This window comes from Papaver somniferum, chromosome 2, assembly GCF_003573695.1.
Source record: "Papaver somniferum cultivar HN1 chromosome 2, ASM357369v1, whole genome shotgun sequence".
Classification (NCBI taxonomy): domain Eukaryota; kingdom Viridiplantae; phylum Streptophyta; class Magnoliopsida; order Ranunculales; family Papaveraceae; genus Papaver; species Papaver somniferum.
This window is the reverse complement of record NC_039359.1, coordinates 6,043,035-6,056,674: the sequence shown is the minus strand read 5'-3', so window position 1 is coordinate 6,056,674 and position 13,640 is coordinate 6,043,035. Positions and strand designations below refer to the sequence as shown.

General features: G+C 35.6%; 2 protein-coding genes across 2 annotated transcripts; both read left to right on the top strand.

Moving 5' to 3' along the window:
* The first annotated feature begins 2,064 nt into the window (after nt 1-2,064).
* On the top strand, nt 2,065-4,194 carry LOC113346753 (24-methylenesterol C-methyltransferase 2-like). The gene is made up of 2 exons (XM_026590259.1): nt 2,065-3,292; nt 3,730-4,194. Exon 1 carries the CDS (start codon nt 2,167-2,169, stop codon nt 3,241-3,243), a length of 1,077 nt encoding a protein of 358 aa, XP_026446044.1. The 5' UTR covers nt 2,065-2,166; the 3' UTR covers nt 3,244-3,292; nt 3,730-4,194.
* A 1,349-nt stretch (nt 4,195-5,543) lies between these two features.
* Nucleotides 5,544-6,743, top strand: LOC113346752 (thioredoxin-like protein CDSP32, chloroplastic). Its single transcript, XM_026590258.1, has one exon. The coding sequence runs from the start codon at nt 5,683-5,685 to the stop codon at nt 6,589-6,591; it is 909 nt and encodes a 302-aa protein (XP_026446043.1). The 5' UTR covers nt 5,544-5,682; the 3' UTR covers nt 6,592-6,743.
* Nucleotides 6,744-13,640: the final 6,897 nt, after the last annotated feature.

Genomic DNA, 13,640 nt, shown 5'->3' with positions numbered 1-13,640 from the left:
ACCGTCAACTGCACCGCCCCCATCGCCACCACAACCATAATCACCACAACCACCACTACCATTACCTCCTTAACTAAGACTACTTTCAACAAAAAACAATCCACAATAAGATGAAACCAACCACCACCGTCAACTGCACCACCCCCATCGCTGCCACAACCACCAACACCACAACCACCAACACCACAACCACCACTACCATTACCCCCTCAACTACAACTAGTTTCAACGAAAAATAATCCACCTGTATCCCACCATCAAAAATTGGCTTCACAGATATTAATATTCAACAAAATTAAAAAAATACGATGAAACCTAATTAGGTTTCATCAACTTCAGCCAATTCATTACACTTTTAACAATGCAGACATACACCTATTTAATTGTAACCCATACCAGTCCTTTATGCAACACCTGAAGCTCAACTACAACTCTCATTGCATTAGCACCACCCTTACTCAATTAATCAATTCTTTATCACTTCCATAACTTCAGTTAAGGCCACCACTACCAACAAAACTTCTTCTTCAATACCTGGAGTACCAGTACCAGACCCTGCTATACACATTCTCCCAATTCATACACACATATAATCAAAACCACCATTGTACATACAATCGAAACCACATATTGTCATTTCACCAACATAACTTCAATGATGAAACCAAACATGCCGTCTTCCAAGTCAGACCGAATAAACTAGACAAAAATCAGGTGAAACCAAAATTTGGTTTCATCATAAACTTAATTTTCATCACTAAAATCTTTGGTTTCATGACAGAAAATAGGCAAGTTTATGATGAAACAAAATTTGGTTTCATCATTAGTTTACTGTTTTCACCAACCAAAACTGTCAGAATTTGATGAAACCAATTTTGGTTTCATCATAAATCTGTCATTTCCCAATACAATATTGGTTTCGACTTTGAAGATGTATCATCATTTGCTGGTGATGAAAACATCATAAGGTGGTGGTGGTGATTGTAGAGTATTGAACGAGGAGGCGGAGGTGATGTTGGGAGCGGATCTGCAGGTACTGGTGTTGATTGTAGATGAGGTGTTGTTGGTGGCCGATTTAAAGGTATTGGTGGTGGTTTTAGATGATAAAAGGAGGAGGTAGAAGTAGTGTTGGTGGCGGATCTGATGTACTGGTGGGAAAAACAAAAATAAGAGGAGGCGGTGTTGTTGATGGAAAATCGGTAGACGGAGAAGAAGAAGGTGATGATGGTGTTAATGGAGGAGACAGAGGTGATGATGGTGTTAATGGAGGAGACAGAGGTTCTGTTGGTGGCGGATCTGGACACATCGGTTGGTTTGATGGTGGCGGAGCTACTGTTGGTGATAGACCTGAATAGAAATAGAAGAAAAAGAGACGAAGGTTTCGTGGAGGAGACGAAGGTGTTGCTGCTGGTGGTGACGGAGGTGTTGTTGCTGGTGGTGACGGAGGTGTTGCGATGGTGTTCATGGAGAGATATTTGTTGCTGCTGGTGTTAATGGTGGTGGGGAGATGAAGACCGCATAAATAGAAAAAAGAAAGGAGAGAAGAAGAAGAAGACAAGGTAAAAAGGGTATGTTTTACTTTTTTTAAAGTAATAAATACTAAATTTTCACATTATTATTTGACATGGGATTTTTGTGTCACTTTTTAATTAAATGGTTTTCATTTATTAAAAATAATATGGCTGGATTTTTTGTACCACATATTTAGTCATCTTGATTTTATTTAACTAGTTTTGCTTTCAATTCCAAAACAGAAACCGTGTAAAAAACGTAACGCATATAAATGCCGATAAATAAAGAGACAAATCCAAAGATTATAACGTAAATCCTGCTGAAAAATATACAGATCATAGATCACATCGCTATCGGCGTATAATAGCAAATCGAGTCATAAACAAAGAAAAAAAACTAGATCCTTTACTGCACAAATCTCGATGAAGATCCAAAAGAAAACATACGTGTCGTGTAAAGATAAGAAGTTGTAACTTGCTTAAAAGAAACGTCGAGTACGAAATCAAAAAGACATGCTGGTAAAAGGTAACCAAACAGTGGTGTACTTATTTAACAGTCTGCCTATTGTTTCTGTTTCTGTCTCAACAAAGAACTCTGGTTCTTCAGTTCTTCGCTTCATCTTCATCCAGTTTTCTCTTTCATCTTCATAAAAAAATGGATACAGTAACTCTAATCTGTACTGCTGGTTTCATAATCGCTGGAGGATTATACTGGTTCGTTTGTGGTTTTGGATCAGCAGAAGTGAAAGGAAAAAGAGGTATAGATCTATCAGGAGGATCAATATCAAGAGAAAAGGTTGAAGATAAGTATAAACAATACTGGTCATTTTTCTTGCGTCCTAAAGAAATTGAAAAACCTGATAAAGTGCCTGCTTTTGTCGATACTTTTTACAATCTTGTTACTGATATTTATGAATGGGGTTGGGGTCAGTCTTTTCATTTTAGTCCTTCAATTCCTGGGAAATCACATAAAGATGCAACAAGATTACATGAAGAAATGGCTGTAGATCTAATCGATGTTAAATCTGGTGATAAAATATTAGATGTTGGATGTGGTGTTGGTGGTCCTATGAGAGCTATTGCTTCTCATTCTAAAGCTAATGTTGTTGGTATTACTATTAATGAATACCAAGTTAAGAGAGCTAAGGCTCATAATCAGAAAGCTGGGTTAGATTCATTATGTGAAGTTGTTTGTGGTAATTTTCTTAAAATGCCATTTGGAGATAACACTTTTGATGGTGCTTATTCAATTGAAGCTACATGTCATGCTCCTAAACTTGAAGAAGTTTATTCTGAGATTTTTAGGGTTTTAAAACCTGGATCTATGTATGTATCTTATGAATGGGTAACCACTGATAAATATGTTGGGGAAAATTCTGAACATATTGAAATCATTCAAGGAATTGAAAGAGGTGATGCTTTACCTGGGTTAAGAAGTTATGATGAGATTTCTCAAATTGCTAAAAAAGTTGGGTTTGAAATTGTTAAGGAGAAAGACTTAGCTAGACCACCATCAAATCCATGGTGGACAAGGTTGAAAATGGGCAGATTTGCTTATTGGAGGAATCATTTGGTGGTTACTGTGCTTTCTGCTTTGGGGATTGCTCCTAAAGGAACTGTTGATGTTCATGAGATGTTGTTTGTAACTGCTGATTACTTAACCAGAGGTGGTGAAACTGGGATTTTTTCACCAATGCATATGATTCTCTGTAGAAAACCAGTTTCTAATTAGAGAAAGAAGATCATCAAAAGAAACATAGTTCAGCAGTAGGGGAGGAGAGGTATCAAAATTTCTGCTCCTTTTTAGTTTTTTTTTTCTTTCTCTTGTTTGTCTATCTTATTAGTTAATATAATGTCTTCGGATCTAGTTCTTTTGGTGGATGAATTTTATGTGGGTTAGATCCTGGCTTTTGATTAGGGGTGGTAGTGGTGTGGAGGAGGAGAATAGATCTGAATTTTAATTCTAGTTAGTCTTAATTTTAATTTTCTTGGAGTTTAATTACAATTGGTTTGGCTTCTCATTGTTATTATCAGCATCACTGTTAACTTTTCAGACTTTTTCTTTTGTAGAAGAACTAATAGTGTTACATAGCTTTGTTGTGATAATAATGAAAAACAAACAAAATTATCCTTGTAGGCCAGCAAATTACTAATTCAGTCTATTGCTTAGAAATATTTGGTACTTACATTCATAATCTGCTCTGTTTCTAAATTTCAGTTTTGGTATACTTCTTCATGTTATGCATGTAGTGAAGTGAATCAGTTATTATTCTACTGAGGCGTGCGGTTTGTGTAGTATGAAATTATGAACTGAAATGCAATAAAGGAGACTAGGAAATGTTTCCCATTGATTCTCACACTTTTAGCCTCTGCTTGAGATATTGAGATGTGCAGAGGACTTAAAAAGGAGAGCATCCTTGTCTATCAAAGGCTTGTTCTAGATAGGATGGGATTCGGCTCACATGAGTAGCAAACAGGGAAGCAGATATAGGCATATAGGGAAGCAGATACATGAATTCTTTTTGCTCTCATAAGTTTCAAATTATGTATGGCCTTGTAACAACAAATGCTATTTCTTGAACTAGTTAGCAATTTGTGGAAACCAAGTCTTCATGCTATTTCTTGAACCAGTTAGCAATTTGTGGGAACCAAATCTGAAGACATATTACCATTTCTCAACTCATATGAGTGTTTAGATCCACAAGAAAACAAAAACACGATGCTTGAAATCTTGTTCCTGGTTGGTTCTCCAATCTTGTCTAAATCCAGTGGTAGGGACTGGTTTGTTTTACTTGTTGATGTAAAAGAGGGATCTTTTTTACTGCAAGTTTTTGTAGTTTAGTTAAGCAATTTTGGTTTCTTGCATCTGTTTTCTTCTCCATCTAATTACACAAAACCAAATCACAACAGACGCACTTACTTTATCTAAGCATAGGGATAATAACAATCAATTATCACTTTCTTGCTATTTTCTTCTTCTTGGAGTTGCATGTGAAACATCCTAACAAATTTAATAAAGTAAAAAAAGATATTAATAAAGTAAGAGACCCTAGTCCATGACTCCATGGTGATCCTCACCTCACCACCAGTATATGTTTTTAGTGGTGGATGACATGATGTACTAAAATATACAGTAATTCAGATGTTAAAGTGTCTAGGGATTTCTGCAAGTGCATTTGTTTAATCAATTTCCCCAGTAATTCCACATGAAGAAAGAAAAACATTCATAGGAAAGTTTATTGTTCCTTCTTTCATGAATTCACTGTTGGAGAGATGAACCTGGACATCACATGTTGAAACTTTGTGTACAGTACATTGATACTTACCAAGGTCCTCAGAGTTACTACAATGGAGTTATTTCCTCATACTATCTCATGATTACTTCTGGAGAAACCAGGCCATGAACACTTCAGAAATCATAATTTAGTTTAGAACACCTTCATCTAGTAGATCCAAACGGAATAGCTGGAGGAGTAATTGTTGCATGTACTTATCCAACTTGAATCTCCCTGTAAGGACTAGCTTCCATTGGTGCCATTTTACTTGGCCACTGCAGTCCTAGTAGTATGGGATTTTTAACTGGTACTGCTATGGTCATCAAATAGTAATTTCTCATAAGGTAGTGTAATCCTCAGATTGCTCTCCTTCCTAGCACATTTAACTGCAGAATTATTCTCACCCTGAAGCCAATTGTGGTGATAGTCCTCGGTGTCAATAAAGTTCATATGGTTACTTATATTATGTTCGACTTACACTGCTAAATCAGGGGTGCTGCATTCCTGATTTGTGTACTGCAGATTGTCCTTAGTTTTACTGTAAATCGAAGGGTATTAGGGTGTTAGTGTTAGGTTCGTGATTAGAGAATATAGAGAGTCATTAAACCCAATATAAACCTGGTCACAAAGCCCATTGGAAGTAGCACTGTCAAAGCAGAGGAATGATTCTTTCCACTATGTAGGTCCAAAAGGAAAGGCTGTGGATTATTATGAGCCACAGAGCAAATAAGTGGAAGTGCTTTTTGATCATTGAAAAAAATCAAAAGCAAGCAGAATATCCACAGTTTCATCTCTTTCGGCTATATTTGTATAGCTCTCTCTGGTTATCTGAAGCTGCATTATCTGAGAACTCTCTCTTCTACTCAGTTTCTTGAACTCTTCAAACTCTAGATCTCATGGCTGCAACTGCTACAATAAAAAACTTCTTATTAAAAAAACAGTCTTCTACTGTAAAACCAGACCCCTTTTCCTCTCCTTACCGCACTTCAAGCACTCTTTCTCTTTTTCCTACACTACACAAACCATTGCCAACAACAACACTCCAGAGTGGTCACAAGAAGTTCGTCACAAAAGCAACCTCGGCAGCCACTTCCAAGAAGGGAAAAAGTACTGATGAGAGAGTTCAACAAGTTCATAGCATCGAGGAATTCGACATCGCTCTTCAAACAGCGAAAGACAAGCTCGTAGTAGTAGAATTCGCGGCAAGTCATAGTAAAAATAGCCGTAAAATATACCCTTTCATGGTGGATTTGAGTAGAACATGTAACGACGTTGAGTTTGTTCTAGTAATGGGTGATGAAAATGAGAAAACAAAAGCGCTTTGTGAAAGAGAAAAGATTGAGAAAGTTCCACACTTCAGTTTTTACAAAAGCATGGAGAAAATCCATGAAGAAGAAGGAATCGGTCCTGATGAACTCATGGGAGATGTGTTATACTATGGAGACAATCATTCCGCTGTAATTCAATTACACTCAAGAGAAGATGTTGAAAATCTGATTCAAGAACATAAAGCTGATGGCAAGTTGCTTGTTCTTGATGTAGGGTTGAAACATTGTGGACCATGTGTTAAGGTATATCCAACGGTCTTGAAATTATCGCGACAAATGGAAACTGCAGTTTTTGCAAGAATGAATGGAGATGAAAATGATAGTTGTATGCAGTTCTTGAAAGATATGGAAGTTGTTGAAGTTCCAACATTTTTGTTTATCAGAGATGGTGATATATGTGGAAGGTATGTTGGGTCAGGTAAAGGAGAACTTATTGGTGAAATACTTAGATACCAAGGAGTTAGAGTTACATACTGAAAATATTGATGCTTCATTCAAAAGACTGCATACTGATAATACCAAGGAAGCTTAAGTTAAAATCATCATATAAGTATGTAAGAACTAAGAAGTGTATGTAGTATGTACTGAGAATTAATAGTTTAATGGTGTATGGTTTTATTTACTTCTCATGCATTTTGCTAACTCAAATCCGACTCAAATTTCAAATAATTTCATTTTAAGAAATTTCGGAATGTATTGCGAATGTGTCAAAGCTGAAAGACGTGGGACTTGTCTGTCTGCCAGGTTGAACACCCATATAGCTTAACAGCGAATGCAACTTGTTTAGGCAGTTGGTAAGAGTAGAACAACCAGATTAGCTAGCTAGGAGTGGAATGAAAAAGTTTGGGTTGTCATAAGATTTTTTTTAAGCATCATTGACATTCAAATTAGAACTCCTTCTAGCATTTCAAATATTAGGACAGTCAATAATGACCGTACGCGCCTAAATTATTGGCCTTTGGCTTTAGCAAAGAATGCCATATGATTTTTTATGCTACAATAATACAATTAAATTAAAAATTAATTTGATGAAGAATGTCTTAGTATATAAAAATAACTTAATTTTTAATAAAATGATGTTAGATTCTAAACTACCTCATAATACAATATGATGATTAGCTGATTACTGTTACATTCTCCATCAAATTTTTTTGTCAATGCAATCATACGTTTTCATCATGATTAGATTACACGCCATTTTTGTTTCTTTTCTTGATTAAAATACAATGCCATACTGTCCTTTTTAATTCCAACGCTATCGTCTAACAGGATATCGATCTGGTTAATTATAGAATTCTATTATTGGGGCTTAGAAAGTCTTGGTCTTTTGACCATTTTGGGGACTTAAATGTTTTGGGGAGGTAAAAAATGGTTAGGGGGACTCAAGATATATCAAAAGTCAAAAACACCCTTACCTAAATTTCACTATTCATTAAATAAAATAAAAATCCTAAATCTATAATTTTCTTCTTCTCCTTTTTCTCTCATTTACAAATCATGATGATCATGATTTTATCATGATGAAGATCATTAAAAAACAAACTAAATCTAATATTTTCTCCCCATCTTTCTCTTCTTATTCATAAATTGTGATAAAAGATGATGATCATACTTTCATCACGATGAGAGCGATGATCATAAAGAAAACTCAAAACTATTATCATATATTCATAGATATAAAGATGGTGATCATCATAAAAAGAACAAACTAAGAAAACCCACAATTTATTTTTGCTTTTAAATGGTTAAAAAATATGATTCCCTGAATTTCGGGTAAAAAAAATAATTCTGAAGGTGTTTTCGGCTGGGAATCTAAGAACTCACAGCCGAAAGTACATTTTACGGCTTGGTTATCCCAACCGAAATTAGCTTTCTGATTTTTTGGGGTTTCCAGAATCAATTACGGTTGGGAAAACCCAGCCTTAACTGGTTCTAAAAACAAAAAAATCATAAAAATGATTTCGGCTAGGAATTCTTTATTTCCCCTCTGTAAATAAAGAATACGGCTTGGAACACCATCATTTCCCAACCGTTTTTCGTTTCTATGGTTGGGTCGACAAATTATCCTAGCCGTAACCGCACTTTCCGCTAGGTTATGAAAAAGAAAAAGAAATCGAAAAATCTTTCAGTTGGGAAAACCAAGCCGAAATATGGAATTTCGGTTGGGTCAACAAACTATCCCAACCGTAATCTTGATTCACGGTTGGGAATCTAAGAACTCCCAGCCATAAACATCTTCAGAAACTATTTTCTTTTTATCCAAAATTCGAATTGGATTTTTTTAGCCATTTAAAAAAAAATGGTAGGTTTTCTTAGTTTTTTCTTTCTATGATGATCATTATTTTGATCATGATATTTGAATGAGAAAGAGTAGGAGAAGAAAATAGTTTTCGGTTTTCTTTATGATCATCATCCTCATCATGATGAAATTATGCTCATCATCTTCATCAAAAGTCTTGCTTAAATCACTCATTTCCAACAAAAAATCCCCAATTTTTTTTTCCTCTTCTTCTCTTCCCTCTGATTTTTGTTTGTTTTGATTTCATCTAACTTAAAGAGATGAATTAGTATTAATTAATTTGATAATCATGATTAAAAATGTTAATCAAGTTTATTATCTAAAATCATATGGGGTCATATTAGTCTTTATATAAATATATGCTGAGGGGTGTCCCAATTGATATGTGGTGACCCTAGAAAGCCCCCAAAAAATCTTGACTTTCTAAGCCCAACAATAGAGTTCTAATTATATCCATACCATTTTTAATTGTTATACAGACTATGGGTGAACAATGAAAGTTAAAGGATTATAAACAGATTTAGGCCTGTTTTTCAACCCGATAGACAACCATAGGCCTGTGTTTTTCAAAATTGCAAATCTAGGCCTCCATCCATGTTTCCATCCAAATCCGTTACTTTTGTTAATTACTCCGTCAACAAGGTCAATTTCTCATTAGATGCGATGAGTTAATGACGCGGAATTACCCATTTGTCCTCTATACACGTGTAAGCTATTAGGTGTAAAGTAGCCACGTGTAACGTAGCTATTTGCCCTTTAAACACGTGTGAGATATTAGGCACGTGTACTCGAAGACACGTGGTGGTTATCCGAGATGGAGGGAAAAATGGATGGCTAAGATTGTTTCACTTCGTAATTAACGACACCTTCATGAGATCCAAGTCGTTTATCTCAATTTCATTGGATCTCGATGTATTCGGTCGGCTGAGATGAAATCGAATAGCGGCAAAAGGATATAGTAGAGAGAAAAGATCTTTCAGTTTCTCCATTTTCCCTTCATCTCTCCATTTTTTCCCTCTGCAACTTTATTTTCTTTCTCTGCAATTTTCTTTCTTCTTTACAATTTTCACTTGAGTCGCCTGATCTATCACTGGTTTCTGTTACTGTGTATTATGGGTATACCTAATAGATCAAAGAAATTACTAAGTAAGATAGATTCAGAGACTAAAAAGAAGATAGATAAAAGAAAGAAAACAAAGAAACGACGAAGTAGAACACGAACAGAAAGGTAACATCGAGACCCTTATTGTATTTTATTCAATTTATTGTTAGAATAGATTTCAATTTCTATGGTTTATGGGTGTTTCGATTTTTTTTGGATTATGGGTATTTTCAATTTCTAGGGTTTATGGGTATTTTCGTAGGGTTTATGGGTATTTCGATTTCTCTGGGTTGTGGGTATTTATGATTCTAGGGTTTATGTGTTTGATTTTTAGATGATTTTCTATGAATTGACCCTTGATTTTTCTAGGGTTTGTGTTAGATTTCTATGGTTTGTTTGTGTTAAATTTATAGGGTTTATTTCACTCTGTTTTTCACCTTGTTTATCACTCTGTTTTTAGTTATGATGAGGATAGTTTCATGTTAGTTAATATGTTTATGTAATATGATTTATGTTCATATGTTGATATTTTTATATGTTGATAGTTGCTGAGAATAGCTAATATGATTTATGTTGTAGGAATGAATCTGCAAGTGTGGAATGATGTTGACAATTGTTGTTGAATTGTTGTTGTTGAATGATGCTGATAATTTGAATTATGTTTCTTGTAGGAATGATATTGCTGTTGACAGGATGCCTTTCAAAAGCTTTAAGGTAAATGTGATAGGAACTTGCCATAGTTTGGAGTTTAGGGACTGTGCTAGAGAGGATATGGGACCTGATAGGTTGAAGGACATGATCAGGCCAAAGATGAGACTGAAGGGTGATGAGAAGATAGACATATTGTGGTCAGATGATCTTTGTACTCCCATGTCACTGGATAAAGAAGAAGAGTTCAAGTCTTTGTGGGATACTGCTGAGATTGATGAGAATGGTTGGAGTCAGGTTTATATGCAAGTGTTGGATGGTGAGGTTGGTACAATCCTCCACACAAGTACTTTACACCAGTAAAGAAGACACCCCCAAAGAAGCCTGTATCCAAAAGAAATAACACACCAAAGAAAGCAGCAGTATCTGAAGAAACTCAAGAAGAAACTCAAGCACAAACTCAAGAAGAAACTAAAGCAGTATCCAATGATTCTAGTACACCAACAAGTTCAAGAAGAAGCCCAAGTCTAGCAACATTGTTTAAGAAGCAAATAGGAGGAAAAACTAAGAAGAAGTTGTTTGTTGAAATCTCAGATGATGATGAAGTATGTGAAGCAACAGAGTCAAATGTGGTTAATGACATTCCAGAAGTTTATGTTCCTGAATTCTGTGAAGAACCAACACAGGCAAGTGTAGCTGACATTCCAGATGAATTTGATCCTCAAAGCAAAACACAAGCAACTATGGCAGAAGAAGAAGAAGAGTTTAATCATGATTTCTGTGTTGAAGCTACAACACAAGAAAGTGTTCTTAAAGATATTTACAGATTAAGTGGAGAGTATAAGAAAAGTGATGAGTTTGTAGTTCAACTTCCAAATATTGAAGAAGATGAGTGCCATCCTGATGAGGATATCAACAATATCCCTGGATATGAACAAGATCTTAAAGATGATATGGAGTACAAGAAGTTTTTGAAGAAGGTTGAGAATGGTTATTTATCTGACAATGGAAGTGATAGTGAGAGTGAAGGTGAAGGTGATTCTGATAGTGTTGATGGGGATCCAGACTTTGGTGAAGTTGAGGTGGAAAATGACAAAGAAGGTAATGATGTTTCTTTACATTTGTTGTTTGTCATTTTTGTTGATTGTTATATTTGTTGTTTATTGCAAATGGGTACTAATGTTTTTGTTTTCTTACTTTAATTGCAGAAGACCATTATGGGGACTTACTGGATTCTGAGTCTGAAAAGGAACAAGAAGATAATGTTGTTTGTTTACACATAGGATTGACTCCATTGCTTAGAAATATGGTGTAAAATTAGGTATTTATGTGATTTGTTTTCCTTTATCAGATCAAGATGATGCTGTTGGGGTGGAGAAGGCTTCAGTTGAGTGTAGTGGTGTTACACATGACAATTCAGAGTTTGAGAAGGAATATGCAGATCACTTTAAGGAAGAAGATGATCATGATATGTTCCCAGCTGAAGATGACGAGTCATTGGATCCAAATGACCTCATAATTGGAAGTAAGTTTATGAGTAAAAAATCTTTCTACAACCATGTGAATAACTACTGTATCATGAACAAACATCAGACTCATGCTACTAAGAGTTCTACAATTAAGCTGAGGGTCAAGTGCATTCATTGGAGGACTCAAGATTGTCCAATGTTCATTTATGGTATGGTCAAGAAAGGTGAAGGTAAAACTTTTACACTTAGAGGCTTTAATGTCACTCACACCTACAATGGTGACAAAGATGACTTGAACAAGCTTGCAACCCCAAAGTATGTAGATGAATGGTACTATGAGAAGATGAAGACTGAGCTTGGAATTAATGAACCAGTACCATGTCCAGATGACTTAGCAACACAGTTCAACAAAGCCAGGAAAGTTAATATAAGGTATCATACTGCATGAAGAGCAAGGGTGAAGGTATTGGAGAAACTACATGGCAGTTATGAGAAGAGCTACTCACTGGTGCCAGCATTTTGTGAAATGGTCAAGGTATAACATTTTATCTTTAGGTTTTTGTATTTTTGTAATTATATCAATTTCTTTGTTTGACAACACTTTCTTTAAGTTTTTGTAATTATCTCCTTAATTTTGTCTATGTAATTTTAGTATGGAACAATCCCTGAAAATATACATGTCATTATGTTTGTAGATGACAAATCCGGGCAGTATAGCAACTTTTTCTTATGGAACTACAGACAACACTTTCTTGTCTATGACAATTTGCTTCAAATCCATTATTGTTGGATTATTGTCTGGTTATAGAAAGATCATTGGCCTGGATGGATGTCATTTGAATGGGAAGTTTGGTAGCATGATGTTACATGCAACTGGACTGGATGGTCAAAATGAAATAGTTCCATTAGGTATCATGGTATGCAGGAATGAAACAATAGAGAATTGGAAGATATTCTTGGAGGATTTGAAGAAGCTGTTGCGTGATGACCATGAGTTTACCTTCATCTCTGACAAGCAGAGGGGGATTTTATAAGGTGTTGATTATCACTTTCCCTTGTTTGAGCACAGACAATGTGTCAGGTGAGCTCATTTATTTCCATTTATTTTCAGTGTTGTTCCATTTATTTCCATTTAATCATTTGCTTCATTTATTTTGTTTTAATTTTCAGTTGACAATCACACAATTATTATGCCTCACTTTAATGTAATGCCTCACTTTAATGTAATGCTCCACTTTAATTTTCAGCAACACATGGATGCTATGGAAGCTGAGAGTAAAGAGGATGCAAGATTTCTCATGGATGAAAGTCCTGAAACCTGGTCTAGGGCTCATTTTCCACCTACTAGCAAATGTGAGCACATCAACAACAACTTCTCAGAATCCTTCAACAATATGGCCAAAAAGATTAGAGACAAGCCAATCTGCAAGCTAGGTTTGATGTATGGACAACTGGTGATGGGACTTCTCAACAAGAGGAGGAATGAAGCTGCAAAATGGAAGGATGGGGACCTTGTTCCAAAGGCAATGCAGCTGATTAACAAGATGTATGACTTGACCACAAATTTTCAACTAGAGAGTGCTGTTAGGGGGGAAAGTATATGAGGTTACAAGTTGTCATGGAGCCATCTTTGTTGTGGATTTGCCAAAGAGGACTTGTAGCTGCTTGCAATGACAATTGAGGGCTTTTGTCTGCCAGCATGCTGCCTGTGCTCTAAAGCCATTGAGACCTGTTTGGGCTGAGTAAGTATTGTGATATTTCATTGCATTTGTTTTCATTTCTTTGTTCTTTTGTCCTTGTAATATTTCTATACTTTTCATAGTGATAATGTACTTTGGACATTTCTTAATTCTAATTGGTTTGTCCTAAATGATTTCTTTTTTACATGTTGGGTATTCTTGCAGGTATTGTGACAAGTATTATTGGTTTGACATCTATAAGAGAACATATGCTCCATAATTCAATCCATTGTTGGGCCCAGAAGACTATGAAAAGGTACATTATCACT